Below are 12759 nucleotides of genomic sequence, written 5' to 3' on the forward strand. Positions count from 1 at the left end.
TATTCTGAAATAATTGAACCATTTGATCACACAGGCTCACACACGGCCTCTTCCCATCTTTCACTCTTGCTTCAGAGAGACACAGTCTTTCTGGGATGCACAGCCATGTGATTGATTTATCATTTCTTCAGACCAGATGCACAGTAAGTTGTAAAAGATATAGAATGAAAGCACAGCTTTTGGTAAATTCTTGTGACTTGATGTTTGTCTCTTTGTATTAACCTCAAACTTTCAACTTATCCCCTGAGTCAGCATTAACTGACAGCAGAGAGTCATTTATAAATAGAGTGGTTTATCACGACAGAGGCGTTGGTGAAAACTTGTTATCAAAAATGAATTTTGGTCCAGTTCCAAAAAGCATTTGCCACATGGCAAAAATGATGCATCATTCAATGTATAACCACAAAGTAAAACCAATGCCTAACAATTTGCATCAAAACGGATACTTGATCAATTTCATTATATCTATCAAAATCATGCAGCTGAGTAAACTCATAACTCTTAATTGCTCAAGAATAGTTTGTTTGATGGTGAAGTGATTCAGCTAAAACTCCAAGCTGACTCTTTTGAGCACAGAGTGTTGAGAACTATTTTAGAACAGCACTGTGGGAAAAGAGTGCAGGAAAGAGCACATCCAGGTTTTCTGGGTCAGAGGTTAAATGTGCTGTTAATGAGGAGCCCCACACTTCTCGAGATGTTTGCTGAATACAGGATCTTATACTTACGACATCTTGGACTCTAGTTAGAAAAGGAAAACTGAACAGTCTCACAGCTAATGGGATAATACAACCATAATGAACATGAGAAACCACACCACTGATGAAGTCATGCAGTGTAGTATGAGTTCAAAAGCAGAGCTGCAGCCCAGTGAGCAGATCACACACAGCCACAGCTTTAGTCAGGGCCTGAGAATGGAGGCGCAAACAGCTGCGATTAAACTGAGGGATGACGATCCTCTGCAGTGACACAACCTCATTTGGTCTCCTGGTGGCCTGCATACCTCAGCTTCCAGCAGGCAAAGTACCCCCCAGGGATCCTAAAATACACGACAGGCCAGGTCGAGGCCCAGCCAGCCAGCCAGCCAGGCGAGGTGGGGCATTGGAGAGGGGGCGAGAGGAAGGGCCAGGGGGCAGAGCTGCAAGCCTGTACAAGCTAGTCTGCTCAACAGGCCTTAAATGACAGTGAGACTGACAACACAGCAGGAATGTTAACCTGTTTGCAGCTTTTTTAAGAAGAATCTGTAAACAGGTTAAATACAATTTTGGCACTGATGTTATCAAAATGAGAGTAAGCAGAAACAAATGCACAGATAAGAAGAACTAACACACGGCTGCTGTGTGCTTTTATTTGCCAACTGCCTTTATTTAGACATACTTTAGACTTCAGATCACTTCTAAACTAGTAGCAGGGTTAATTTGAGATTCATGGCTTGATCAAGTCATCAGGGTCATGGAGGTTATTTTCTGTTCATACGCAAAGGATGTGACTGACACCCAGTGGCAACATGAAGTCACTGCAGCTGCCACATTTGTAAATGTGAGAAAGCGCAAATTTGAAATTCTACTTTGTGAAGAATGCACAAGGCTGCAGGTCGCATCGTTGTTATGAAAACACAGTTAGTAGCACGATAATGACATCAAAACTTCTGGATCTTGTTGCGTTTGTGAATCATGATAAATATCATCACCCGACTGGGTCGTTAAAACACACTGATAGACACTGAGAAGGTACAAGAGTTTATGGAGAATAACAGAATTTCTCCTTAATTTTAACCAGGAGAAAAATATAAATCTAAAATTAAACTGACCTGAAATTATAATTTGGAGCATTTTTGTACATTTTGTTTATGTGAAACAATTGGTAGCACTTTATATCGTCTCTTAAATTTAAGAAGCACTCAATCGACTTTTAACAAGTGATAACACATTTATGTCAATTGATGTAATTTCAGAATGACTATTACTCTCCTAAAGGGTAACACACAACATGGTGAACCCAGGGGTAATGACTCAAAATATTCCCTTATGGGAGACTGATAGTTACATCAAAATGCTTGGCGTTATTGAAAACTTAACTTCCAATATTATCATTTTACGGTTTTAAACTCTACGATCAAAGCATATTTTATGCCAGTAAGGACAAAAAGGTAAAGTGTTACCCAACAATTTAAGCATCTAGCATACCCAAAGCATTTTTAATTCATAAATGTAGACTTTATTTTTAACCTAGTGCAGTGCTGAAACCTTGGTGCATGTAGAATACAGCAGACTGTGGACGGTTAATGTACTGTTACAGGAGATTGGTGAGAAAAATAAACAAAGGATGATATTACAAGTAAGAGTGGCCTACCTGACACGGAATGAGAATGATTAAGGCTCAGTCACTGCTGTCTGGACATCATTAAGACTTTCTTGCTGCTCGCTAAGTGCCTTGAAACAAATGAAATAAATGCCTTCATTGATGTTCTGCTCTGTTTATAAAAAAGAAAACCACTGCTTCAAACTACACTTTCAATCGTACTGTCAAGAAGACAAACTTCAGTTAAAAGTGCAATGTTTCAGTTTATGAAGCCGCGTTGTTTTGGTTCTGACCACTACTGATCTGTAGATCTATGAGGCTCACGCAGTTACTGCTCCGTAAACACAGGGGGAACATGAAGACTAAGAGTTCAGGACTGTAGACAGTCATCATCGGAGCCTGGGGAAGATCCTGATGAAGAGGATCATGCTGATGAAGGTGAAGGAAACCAAGATGAGCATCAGCCACAGCAGCCAGTTGACAGACTTCTTGGTGTGCTGCTCTAACCGCTCGGACTCTGTCTTCAGCTTCTCAAAGTTTAGGTCTGCCTGACGCATCGATTGGCTCAGTGTCTGTGTAGGAGAGGAATTCAATTAATGGCAGCATCAGGTTCAATACTGAGGCACAAAAGCCTAAAACTCAGTCCCAAAAAATTTATTGACTTCTGGATAAAATATGAATAAATCTTATGAACAAGTGACAACACAAAGACTGAAATATTAAAGCATATTTACAACTTACAAAATTCAAATTCTGAAAAATAAGTATCAAATACAGGAGGATTTAAGTCTGCAGTACTATGAATACTGGTCAGTCACCTGGTTGTCCTGCTTGATGATGTTCTGTGCTGCCAGAGTGTTATTCTTCAGGTTTCGGGCCAAGTTGAGCATGTCATCAGCAAGTTTCTCCTGCAGGTTATGGTGGTGTTGCAGGACAGCCTCCAGCTCTGCCGCAGATTGACGCTCATCCATGTTAAGACCTCTGCATGAAGAAAGACAGCTGATATACTTTTTCTGATTGACTGCAGAGGTTTGACTTACACATACAAACATTGATAAATAAATAAGTATTAACAGTGTTAGTGTTGACCTCTGGAAGTATGTGTCTGCTGTTTGGATTCTACATCAGTGGAATGTTTACAACCCAAATTCCCCCCAAAATTGGGGTGGTGTGTAAAATGTTGATAGAAATTTAAAACAACAGTATTTTACATGAAATAAAAAACATTTAAAGTGTCAGAATTTGAGAATTTGTTGTAGTTGAACTATATTTGGATAATGTTGCTTTGCAAACCATTGTAACATTTTTTTTTCAAGTAATGTTTTGGGCTTTTTATGCATTCAGTCAGATAGTAGAGAGGACAGTGGATATAGCAGGAAACAGGGCAAGAGCAGGGAGTGACATGCAGGAAAGAGGCCACAAGCTGGATTCGAACCATTGGGGAGAACCACATGGAGCGCGACCTTAACCACTACGCCATCTGCACTCCAATAATCTAGTTATAATAACGTTTTACATTGTCACTACTTTTGGGGAAATGGGGCTGTACCTTTGGTTCCTTTCCTACATAGGAAACACCACAAAACATAATCAGATTCACAACAAAACATAAAATGATCAGCCTTACCTTCTTTTTCTCAGCTCTGCTTCTGATGTGCCTATAGAAGACAAGATGAGTACATCACTCTTCAAAAGAACAAAACGCTCATCTAAAAGACTATTTTATCTTAATATGGGGTACTAATTTTGAGATGAGATTCCTTTTAATTCCTCCTTACCTCTGCCAGACAGTCCCTGCAATGTAACCAAAGAAGGACATGTAAGAATGGGACTGAAAGGGAATTACATCAGTATTTATCTATGAGTACAAGTTATGTCTTACTGTGCCAAGCAACTCATCCCTCATCTCCCCTGTACACCGGGCCTTTGTCTGCAAGTGGACAGTCTTAGTGGCGGGCATCCTCTCATTAGCTATAGTAGGTGTGCGCCCGGGGGCGAGGAACTGATTAGCTAAGGCCTTTTCTGTAGGTGAAGACTTAAAACCAGAACAGGACAGGTATGAGGTGAGGAAAAGAAACCATAAGGAAAATTAGGCATAAATTAAAAAACAGCTTCTGACCAGTTTCTCTGCCTCTAGAAGTCCTTTGAGAAAATCTACTTTTCTTGTGTATTCTGTCAGTACTTCTGGTGTGGGTTTGCTGAAAAGACAAAACACAAAGGTGCTTCAATGTGTTAACGGCTTTCAGTTGCTTTAAAGTTACAACCTCATACGAATACACAAAGCCTTGACAACAACCTGGGTGTTCAAAATTTTCAATAATATTAAAAGTAATAGGAGTTTAAAAAATTACCTCTGGCTTTTTCTTAGAGCCACTAACATCTCCTCCAGGGCACCTACATACTACAAAATACAAACAGCAATAACACAGATTATGATCTTTGAATGAACACATTAGTTCTACACAGAACTACCGTAATGGGGTTATTCTGGGAGAAGTCAACTGGTCAACCAAAACAGGAAACTAACAGTGACTGTAAGTATCAGTTTTTAATGGTAGTGAATTCAGTAGTAAGGGTCGACTTTGGCTATGAATCTCTTATCAATAATGTAAAAAAAAAAAAACCAAAGCAACCAAAGCTAAAAAAAAAGTACATCCTCACCCACAAAGCTTTATATCAATAATCATTTTATCAGAGATGTTTTGATTTAACCTAAACTAACTAAAACAACTCCCCAGTACTAGAAAACACATATTTAAAATGAGTAAAACTGAAAATTACAACCTCCATAAAGGTAATATTTACTTAAAAACTGATGCTTCAGACTACACAAGTGAGTACTAGGTATCTAATTATAATTCGACACACAAAAGTCAAGTTTAGAATAAAGCAACCTTTTTTGTGTACCATGTTAGGGTATACATTTTCACAAAAAGACAGTGACGACGTGGCTAAGCGGCTCACAGCTGCAGCTAACAACAATAACAGTCACGCTGACTTGAGCAGATGAAGGTCAGAAAAAACACTTCTGAACACAATATTCACTCCAAATTAGGAATGTCTTACCTTTTCCAACCTCCATTCTGCTTCTCCGCGTTTCTGTGACGCTATAGATTCACACCGAGACAATAATCTCACAAAATTTATTTCTAGTCTTGAAGCCATGTCTGAGGTTGACACAGTGTCGCAGAAGGATGACGTCAAACAGTTCAGCGCAGAGACCGGATGTGGGCGGAGGAAGAAATGACTCCACACAACACACGAGCAGTATGTAATACAAAAACTAACGGTCGTTTTAAAATTTGTTAACAAGTCAAACAGGAAATGTATTTCGTCAAGTGTGTACCTGACAATTAATATGGACTGTATGTTTTTTAATCAATGCAAAAACTGTCAAAATGACTCTTATTAATTATAAGTCAATTCAGTGATAAAAGCGTGAAAAATTAACTTCAACAAAAAACAAATGTTCTCTTTAAAAATGTATACAGAGACAGACTCGTTACATCGTTGAAAATTTTCAGGGTGTGGTGTTTCTCTATCGCCCAAATAAACATATTTCTTTTGAATAATGGTCGGATGTTGCTTGTCAACTAATCTAGTTTAGTTTTTGAAGACTTCAGAACATTACTGCTCTCTGTGAAATTCTTGAGTTCTCTCAGTCAATCTTACGTGTCAAGAGGTTTTTCTTTTTTCTTTTTGGTATTTTGAGCCTTTAACTTGTGATAAATTTGTAATGCATGTCAATCAGTAGCCAAATTATTACTGATATCAAAATAGCTATTGTCTACAAAATAATCTTGATTATTTTAGTGCCTTTACCTTATAAGCATTGTTTCTATTGTTCTGAATCCATTGTACACATTTTCCCTTTTTGGTGCAAAATGTAACAAACTGCTGTCTAGCATTCTCTGGTGAGCATCCCAACCTGCTTTGGAATAAAGGCATGAGCCTGTGTGTTCTTTTGTTTGTATGATTAACGTGGATTTACAAGCTAATCAAATTGTAAAACCTTTAAAGAGCTTGATAATCGACCTCAGAACGTAGTTTCATGCTTACACTAACAATTACATTGCAAGTTGTGTTGTCAATATTATCTGGATTTTGGCTTCTGCAGAATGTGTGCATTTTATGAGTGCAATTGAAACTTATATAAAGAACAGTTCACCCTAATAACTGTTGATGACCTGCACGTAACTACTATAAACATGATGAAAGTTATAAATCTTTAACCAAATCTTAAATGAATCAATGGTGCTTCTGTACATGAAGTTCATCACTTAATGTTTTTATTATAAAGACAGAGATAGCCTACCTACAATACAATGCTTAGTTAGTTACATTGTTGCAATGCAATTATTGTCCCAAGGAGGTTTCATGAAACATACAAAAATACAAAGCATAAGTGTTGTTCTATGAACTGGATGACAAACTGTATCAACCAGTGACTGTATATAAATATAAGGTACACAGTCTATGGTATCAACTGGTCAATATGATACTGGGAATAGATGGAACAAGCCAAAGCATGGGTACATTTTTTTTCTTGGACATTGTCATGAGTGTCTGTGATATAGAGAAGCAAAGTACTTGAAGAGGTTTAGAGTATCACACTGACGCAAGTACTGGTCATGTTTGAGAGCTTACTGTACTGGAGGTTTATAAATCTTAAAACTGTGGAGGAAGGCGTTCACTAGACTTGTGAAAGCCATCGTTGATGTATTCCCTCTCTTTTATTCATATTATCAAAAATGCATTGTAATCCCCAAGCAAATGATTTAAAGTAGTAAAAAGCTTTAAAGACAATATTCAAGGGTGTTATTAAGCAAAGCTGAATTTGAGTATTATCTGACAATCCTCATGTCCCCCAATTCCATGCACAAATCACAAATGAAGTATGTCAAAGCATTTCAAGTACTCTTTTGGCCCAAACATGGTTGTCTGCAAACCCACAGGCTTCTCATTGGGGGTCTGTGCTGGATGATCCCACAATGCCATGCTGTCGTAGCAGGTTTCTCAGTATCTGATTCTTGGACTTCCAGTCTTCCACCTGAGCAAATGCAAAAAAATTAATAGTAACAATGAATAAATTGCAACCTCAGATGTGGACTTTCTTATGACAGGTGAGTTGATGAATCACTTATCACCATGAATAAGAAACACAAATCAATACAAGTGCAGACTCAGTGTTAAGAAAGCAGCATTTAACCAGTGAGGGACTCCCAGCAAGCGTGAACGCAGCTCAGTCATTTCTGAAATATTGTTATGTGAGGTGTTGGTATGTGCAGGATTCACACAGAAAGGAGTGTTAATGTTTCAGTGTGGATGCTTGCCTCAAACAAAACTTCAGTCCATCTCCTCTCACTCTCACCATATCTACTCTTGTCAGGCAAGTATTGGCTTGTGGTTGTGTAAAAACAATTATTAGTAGCAACCTTAAAAACTACATTTTTTTCAGTTTCTTGTGTAAGATGCAAGTTTTATGTTCTATAACCTCTTGTTTCTTCTCCGCTGTTACTGCCCTTTGTCCTAGAGGAGCCAATCGTCATTTCATTCACTACTTCTTTTGGTAAAGTTGTGCACATGGTATGTGATCAGGGCTGGATCCAGATCAGCATATTCATAGCAACAATGTTTTAAAATTCCAGTGGAGACCAATGAGAACTTTGTTTTCAGCACAGCCATACAGTGACACAGTGATACAGAGATTGCATCAACACAAGGTTGAATGAATTCCTGTTTTTAGTAACTACAGTTGTTAAAAAGAGTGACACACATACCTCCTGTCGAAGAAGCTGGTTGTCGATCCTGAGCCGATCAAGAGTGGCAATATCTTCCCCCAGCTTCAGGTTGCTCTGCCGGAGTTCCTTGATGTACTCACAGGCTTTTGACAAGATTCCTCCTTTGCTCTGAGATAAGAGAACCTAAAAATTCAGAAACTGAACTTGTTTTCTGTGATTCTTTCAAAAATGTATACATTTACTGAGATGAGTGAGAGCATGTGCTCAGCAGTATCAGAAACACTAGCTATTTTTTTTCCTTTTGTTCTCAATGAGAGGAACAAAAACATTAAAAAATGAAAAATGTCTGTCTTCATAACTTGCTGTTGACTAGAGTGCATTGAAAAGATAATTTTGACATCTTTCTTAATTTTTCAGAGGAGGAGGTGTCCACCTCAATAAATGAGAAATAGCAAAGCTAGAACTTTGGCCACTCAGCAGACGCTTAATCCCAGAATTCTTTTGGTTCTTTACTGACACAAAAGACACATGAGGACACTGCATGGTCACATGCTCTCAGTACAAAAAAACAAGCAAAGTCTGAGCTTGCCTCACCTGCCCTGTTTTGGTGTAGTCGATGTTACAGTCAGGAATAGTTTTTGACAGCTGCACAATCCAGTTGTTGATCTTGTCCCTACGCCGGCGCTCCACTAAGGGAAAAAATGTTCATTTCAGACTTAAATCATTCAAGCCTTGCTCTGTTATTTGCATCCAAAAGGGCTTTAACTTTCACAAGAGGTGTGCGGACTAACCTTCATTGTGCTGGGCTCGTCGTTTCTCATCTCTGGAAGCTCGAGGAGCTTCTTGCTTTCTGGAAAGCAAAATAAAATACAAACTTTTGGTTTACCCGACTCTTTGGATGAAGCATACTTTCTTCATTTTGCAGAAAAGATCTGTATTCATTGGATGTTTTACTGCTACAAACCTGTTTAAAAAGGAGATACTTACGCAATGTATGGCTGCGTGCGAGGTGCGATTGTCCTTTGATTGGAACCCGTCAAAACTTCCTGTGGTGACATCATCACATAAAGCTGTCCTGCAAAAAAATGTCATTTACATAAGTACAAATAGATTTTTATGGTGAGTGTTTAAAAAACTTACACTGTAAGCTTTAAAACAGGTATGTGGTTGTTTTGAAGGCAAAAAACTTTTTGATAGGCTATTTCTATTATTGTTTGGGGGAGGGCTTTTTTCATTTCAGAGTCCAAATGATCAGTTTATAAAAGCCATTGTCTTGCCTTGGGAGATTTGTAAGGAAGCCCATTACTACAAGGTCAAAAAAGCAGATTCTTATTAATGAGGAAAGGAATCCCAATGTTAAAGTCATGATTATGACTTAAAAAAATCAAAAGAATGAGATAGTAAGCTCTTTCGATTAGATAAGTCAAAATTACAGATAAAGAGACATCATTATGAGATAAGTTGAAATTGTGAGAAAGTAAGTAAAATTTATGAGATAAGCAGATTAATTCTGAAATAGTAAATAAGAATCCTGAGGTAAAAATATTTTAAATTACAAGTTTCTGAATTGTAAGTTTATGGACTTGTGTCTGGGACATGAGTACCTGTGGGTGCTGTCTGGCCCAGCAGTGTGTCAGAAGCCTGCACTGTGGTCACCATAGTGCCGGTGGTGGCATCTGCAATGGTGGCAGGGTAGTAGGTGTACTGTGTCTCTGCGCTGCCATCTCCCTCCAATCCATCAGACTGGGAGAACACAGCCTGACATCAAAAACACATTAATTTCACTGTTACTCTTGTGTTGCACTGTTCAACTGGTACAAAAGGAAAATCAGAGGAGTGATTGACTCAGAATACTGGGATACATAGACAGGGTTGTCCCAGCTGTTGATGCTGGCATACTGTTTCAAAACAAATTAGCTGCAAAAGCTAAAGATAAAAGGTTTTTTTTCTTTTAATCAGAAAGCCTTTATTGTACATCCACAGAAGACAAAAAGCAAAAATTAGAAAACTGACAAGTAAAATGTTTTCACAACTGAATACTGCTACCATAATGGGTACCATTGTAATCCTTACCTGTGTGACTGTCTGTGTAGTTGCAGGGAAGCCAGTGACCAGGCTGACAGCTGGAGTTCCCTCTGTCTGACCCTCCAGCTGACCGTCTGACACCTGGATCACTCTGTAAGTCACCTAAGACAAAACACATTACATCAAAAGGTCAGAACTTCAATGTCCACAAAGAGACAAGAGCATAAGTTACACATGCTAAGTGAGTGCATCTCACTCACCAAGGATGGTGATGGAAGGCTTTGTCTTTTTTTAAATATCGTATTGATTATTGTACCATAGACTAGTACATATTCTGTCATTTGATTTAACATACTTTGTCTCAAGTCAGCTGAAAACATAACATGTTTTTGCAAATACTCATTCCTACCTGACCCCCTGCCCCCTCTGTCTTGAAGAGATACTTTATGGGTTGGTCAGTGAAGGTTGCAGCAGACTGAATGGTAGCAATAGCTGCTGGGTCCTCTGCAGTGGCCACTGACCCTAAAGAGCCAAAAAGCACATTATTTAATAAAATCCTTCAGAGAAAACTGGAGAACGATTAGCTAGTTTTTTTTTTTTTTTTTTTTTTTTACCGTAAATACCGTTAACGTAATGATTTCGTATGTTCTTTAACAACGTCAAAAATCAAAATAAAAAGTATTTTGTAAACGTTGAGAAACAGCACTAATGAAGACAATGATATGTGTTTACCTTCCTCGTTGATGGTTACATTTCCATCTGGTTCTGGGCTTTTCTGTTGGCTGCACACACCATAATAAAGGAGACGAGTTATGTTATGGTCAAACTTACTTCGGTAGAAAGTATAACTGGCCAGCTGGCTTAACACTGGACTCAGATCAGCAATAATTTGACAATGGCGCATTTTATGGTCCTACTCACCTCTTCATTTCTACCAACGATCTTGCACGGAGAGACCGCCTTCACTCTCTCCTACAGCCAGACTGAGAAACAAGTTCATAGATTTGACGAAAACACGGATGTTCTTACTGTACACGCTGAAAATCAATAAGCAATATGACTTCAGAGTTCAGAGTAAGATCTAACCCGAGACAAATATTAAACCTGAAACGGGGTAAGTAAATGTTCGTTTGTTGCTAGCTGTGAGACTGAGCAAGGCCGAACGTTACCACGGGTAATGGCGGAAAGTGGCTGCCGTCACCTTCAAAATAAAGCTAGTAAAAACCGGGAACAAATAAATTAAAAAAAACCCACGTTCGTTGACAAAAAACGCCAATTGTTAAAAAAGTAATTGCTGAATGTTTCTATGTTTTTAATCATGGCGTATTTAACCACGTATCAAATACGTTTGTCTGTGATGTGTGGTTAGTATGTGGAGGTTCACACCGGAAAAAGCTTGCTTCAAAGTGGTTGGCTCGACACAACTTCTTCTCTATGCTTCTACCTTTCGGCTACATTTCTTGATCGACCCCAGTGGTTTTTACAGATGTTACAGAACACCTCCAATGTTCAGACATTGTCGACAACAGCAAAATGATAAGGTATAAATAGTCATCTAAAGAATTTGAACAATATATGAAGCCGGGCCTGAAGAATATATTTCACTCTGAACAAAGATCTACTTACGCTGCAGTGGTCCCTCCCCCGATATTTGTCAACAGACCTTCTTCGGTATCAGCTGTACGCATGCGCGACAGGAAACTAATTTGCCAGGCTCCAGATCAGTTTCAAAAATTGTTTTCACGAGCAAATATCCGACCCAAAACCTAAATCGTGAATGAGTCATAGACTATGTAATAAACAATAAATAAATGCTGTAACTGAATAATAGTAACATATTTGATAAAGAATTGTCAAATAGCTTAAAGATCTAGTTTCACCGTTTGAGGGCTCTAAAGATAGTTGAACTCTGCTTTTTGATATCATGGTTGTGCATACATACAAGACTAAAAATAAGGCAGTAAAGCTCGTTTTGTATATATACTTCGAAAAAAAAAACAATAATAACAACCTATTATCGCAATGAAAGAAATGGCCAAAGACATGGTGCGTTCTTGTGCTAATCAGATGCTCGGATGAGGAAAATGTCTTGACATCTTCAATAGACGTCTATGGTTAACGGCCTGTAAACTTAATTTGAAATAACTTTTAAAAAAGGGAGTTGCACATCATGATATACTGTTGATATAAATAAAGTTGTGAGCAGCCAGTGGTAAATGTCGTCTGCGACTGCTCTTATTATTCCAGATATGTTCCCGATTCCTAGTTGATATTTATTTTTTCCGACATTACGTGAAGGCAGCATCAAAGCTCGCTCGTGAAGGTTGAGAAGAGTGTGTTGTAAAATCATATCACAACTCAGGGTCATATAACCCAAAGTTAAAATGCTTAGTGCTTAGTGATTTCTATCGAGAGCGATTAAATTATAGAGGTAAAAACAACAGCAAAGAAAACTTCACGAGCCTTCGGTGTTCGTTTGCAATACGGAAATACTTCAACACCCGTTTGTTTGCTTTACCAAACAACTATTTACGGTGGTTTTATAATAGTACCTTTACCTTCTATACACTAAATTAGTGTATGTCGTGATCACTTCAGATAAAACACTGGACAGCGCCCGTGGTTCGAACCCTTATTCAGGATGGGATCTTGTTTCAAATAGAATTCAGGACGAAGTAACCACTGAGCTAAACCA

The 12759-nt window shown here is 38.4% G+C and overlaps 2 protein-coding genes across 5 annotated transcripts; both read right to left on the reverse strand.

Moving 5' to 3' along the window:
• Positions 1-1334: 1334 nt before the first annotated feature.
• use1 (unconventional SNARE in the ER 1 homolog (S. cerevisiae)) lies at positions 1335-5544 on the reverse strand. Its single transcript, XM_074668290.1, has 8 exons — positions 5365-5544; positions 4650-4699; positions 4418-4496; positions 4181-4333; positions 4077-4092; positions 3926-3956; positions 3117-3279; positions 1335-2870 (listed from the first exon to the last, which is right to left on the reverse strand). The coding sequence occupies exons 1-8, from the start codon at positions 5461-5463 to the stop codon at positions 2688-2690; spliced, it is 774 nt and encodes a 257-aa protein (XP_074524391.1). The 5' UTR covers positions 5464-5544; the 3' UTR covers positions 1335-2687.
• Positions 5545-6582: 1038 nt separating this feature from the next.
• Positions 6583-11753, reverse strand: usf1 (upstream transcription factor 1). 4 transcript variants are annotated; one of them, XM_074669126.1, is made up of 11 exons: positions 11691-11753; positions 10986-11047; positions 10797-10846; positions 10474-10586; positions 10113-10226; positions 9644-9797; positions 9027-9114; positions 8831-8889; positions 8634-8728; positions 8079-8222; positions 6584-7348 (listed from the first exon to the last, which is right to left on the reverse strand). In XM_074669126.1, exons 2-11 carry the CDS (start codon positions 10991-10993, stop codon positions 7259-7261), a joined length of 915 nt encoding a protein of 304 aa, XP_074525227.1. In that variant the 5' UTR covers positions 10994-11047; positions 11691-11753; the 3' UTR covers positions 6584-7258. The 4 variants fall into 4 exon arrangements, with proteins under 4 accessions (XP_074525230.1, XP_074525227.1, XP_074525229.1 ...); XM_074669128.1 differs by having other exon boundaries at positions 10986-11101; positions 11691-11714; XM_074669129.1 differs by lacking the exon at positions 11691-11753 and having other exon boundaries at positions 6583-7348; positions 8079-8207; positions 10986-11681.
• Positions 11754-12759: the final 1006 nt, after the last annotated feature.

Source organism: Halichoeres trimaculatus, unplaced genomic scaffold, assembly GCF_033239565.1.
Source record: "Halichoeres trimaculatus isolate MK-OKI-2021-1 unplaced genomic scaffold, fHalTri1.1 fHalTri1_scaffold_4, whole genome shotgun sequence".
Taxonomy (NCBI): Eukaryota; Metazoa; Chordata; class Actinopteri; order Labriformes; family Labridae; genus Halichoeres; species Halichoeres trimaculatus.

Bases quoted from the DNA above. Each gene is read 5' to 3' on its own strand.
- use1 (XM_074668290.1), bottom strand. From the start codon at position 5,463: ATGGCTTCAAGACTAGAAATAAATTTTGTGAGATTATTGTCTCGGTGT. The intron at 4,497-4,649 runs GTAATTTTTTAA...TTGTCTTTTCAG, and splicing joins GCTCTAAGAAAAAGCCAGAG to CAAACCCACACCAGAAGTAC. The intron at 3,280-3,925 runs GTAAGGCTGATC...TTCTTCATGCAG, and splicing joins GCAGAGCTGAGAAAAAGAAG to AGGTCTTAACATGGATGAGC.
- usf1 (XM_074669126.1), bottom strand. The intron at 8,890-9,026 runs GTAAGTATCTCC...TTTGCTTTCCAG, and splicing joins CGCACGCAGCCATACATTGC to AAAGCAAGAAGCTCCTCGAG. The intron at 8,223-8,633 runs GTGAGGCAAGCT...CTGAATTTTTAG, and splicing joins ACTACACCAAAACAGGGCAG to GTTCTCTTATCTCAGAGCAA.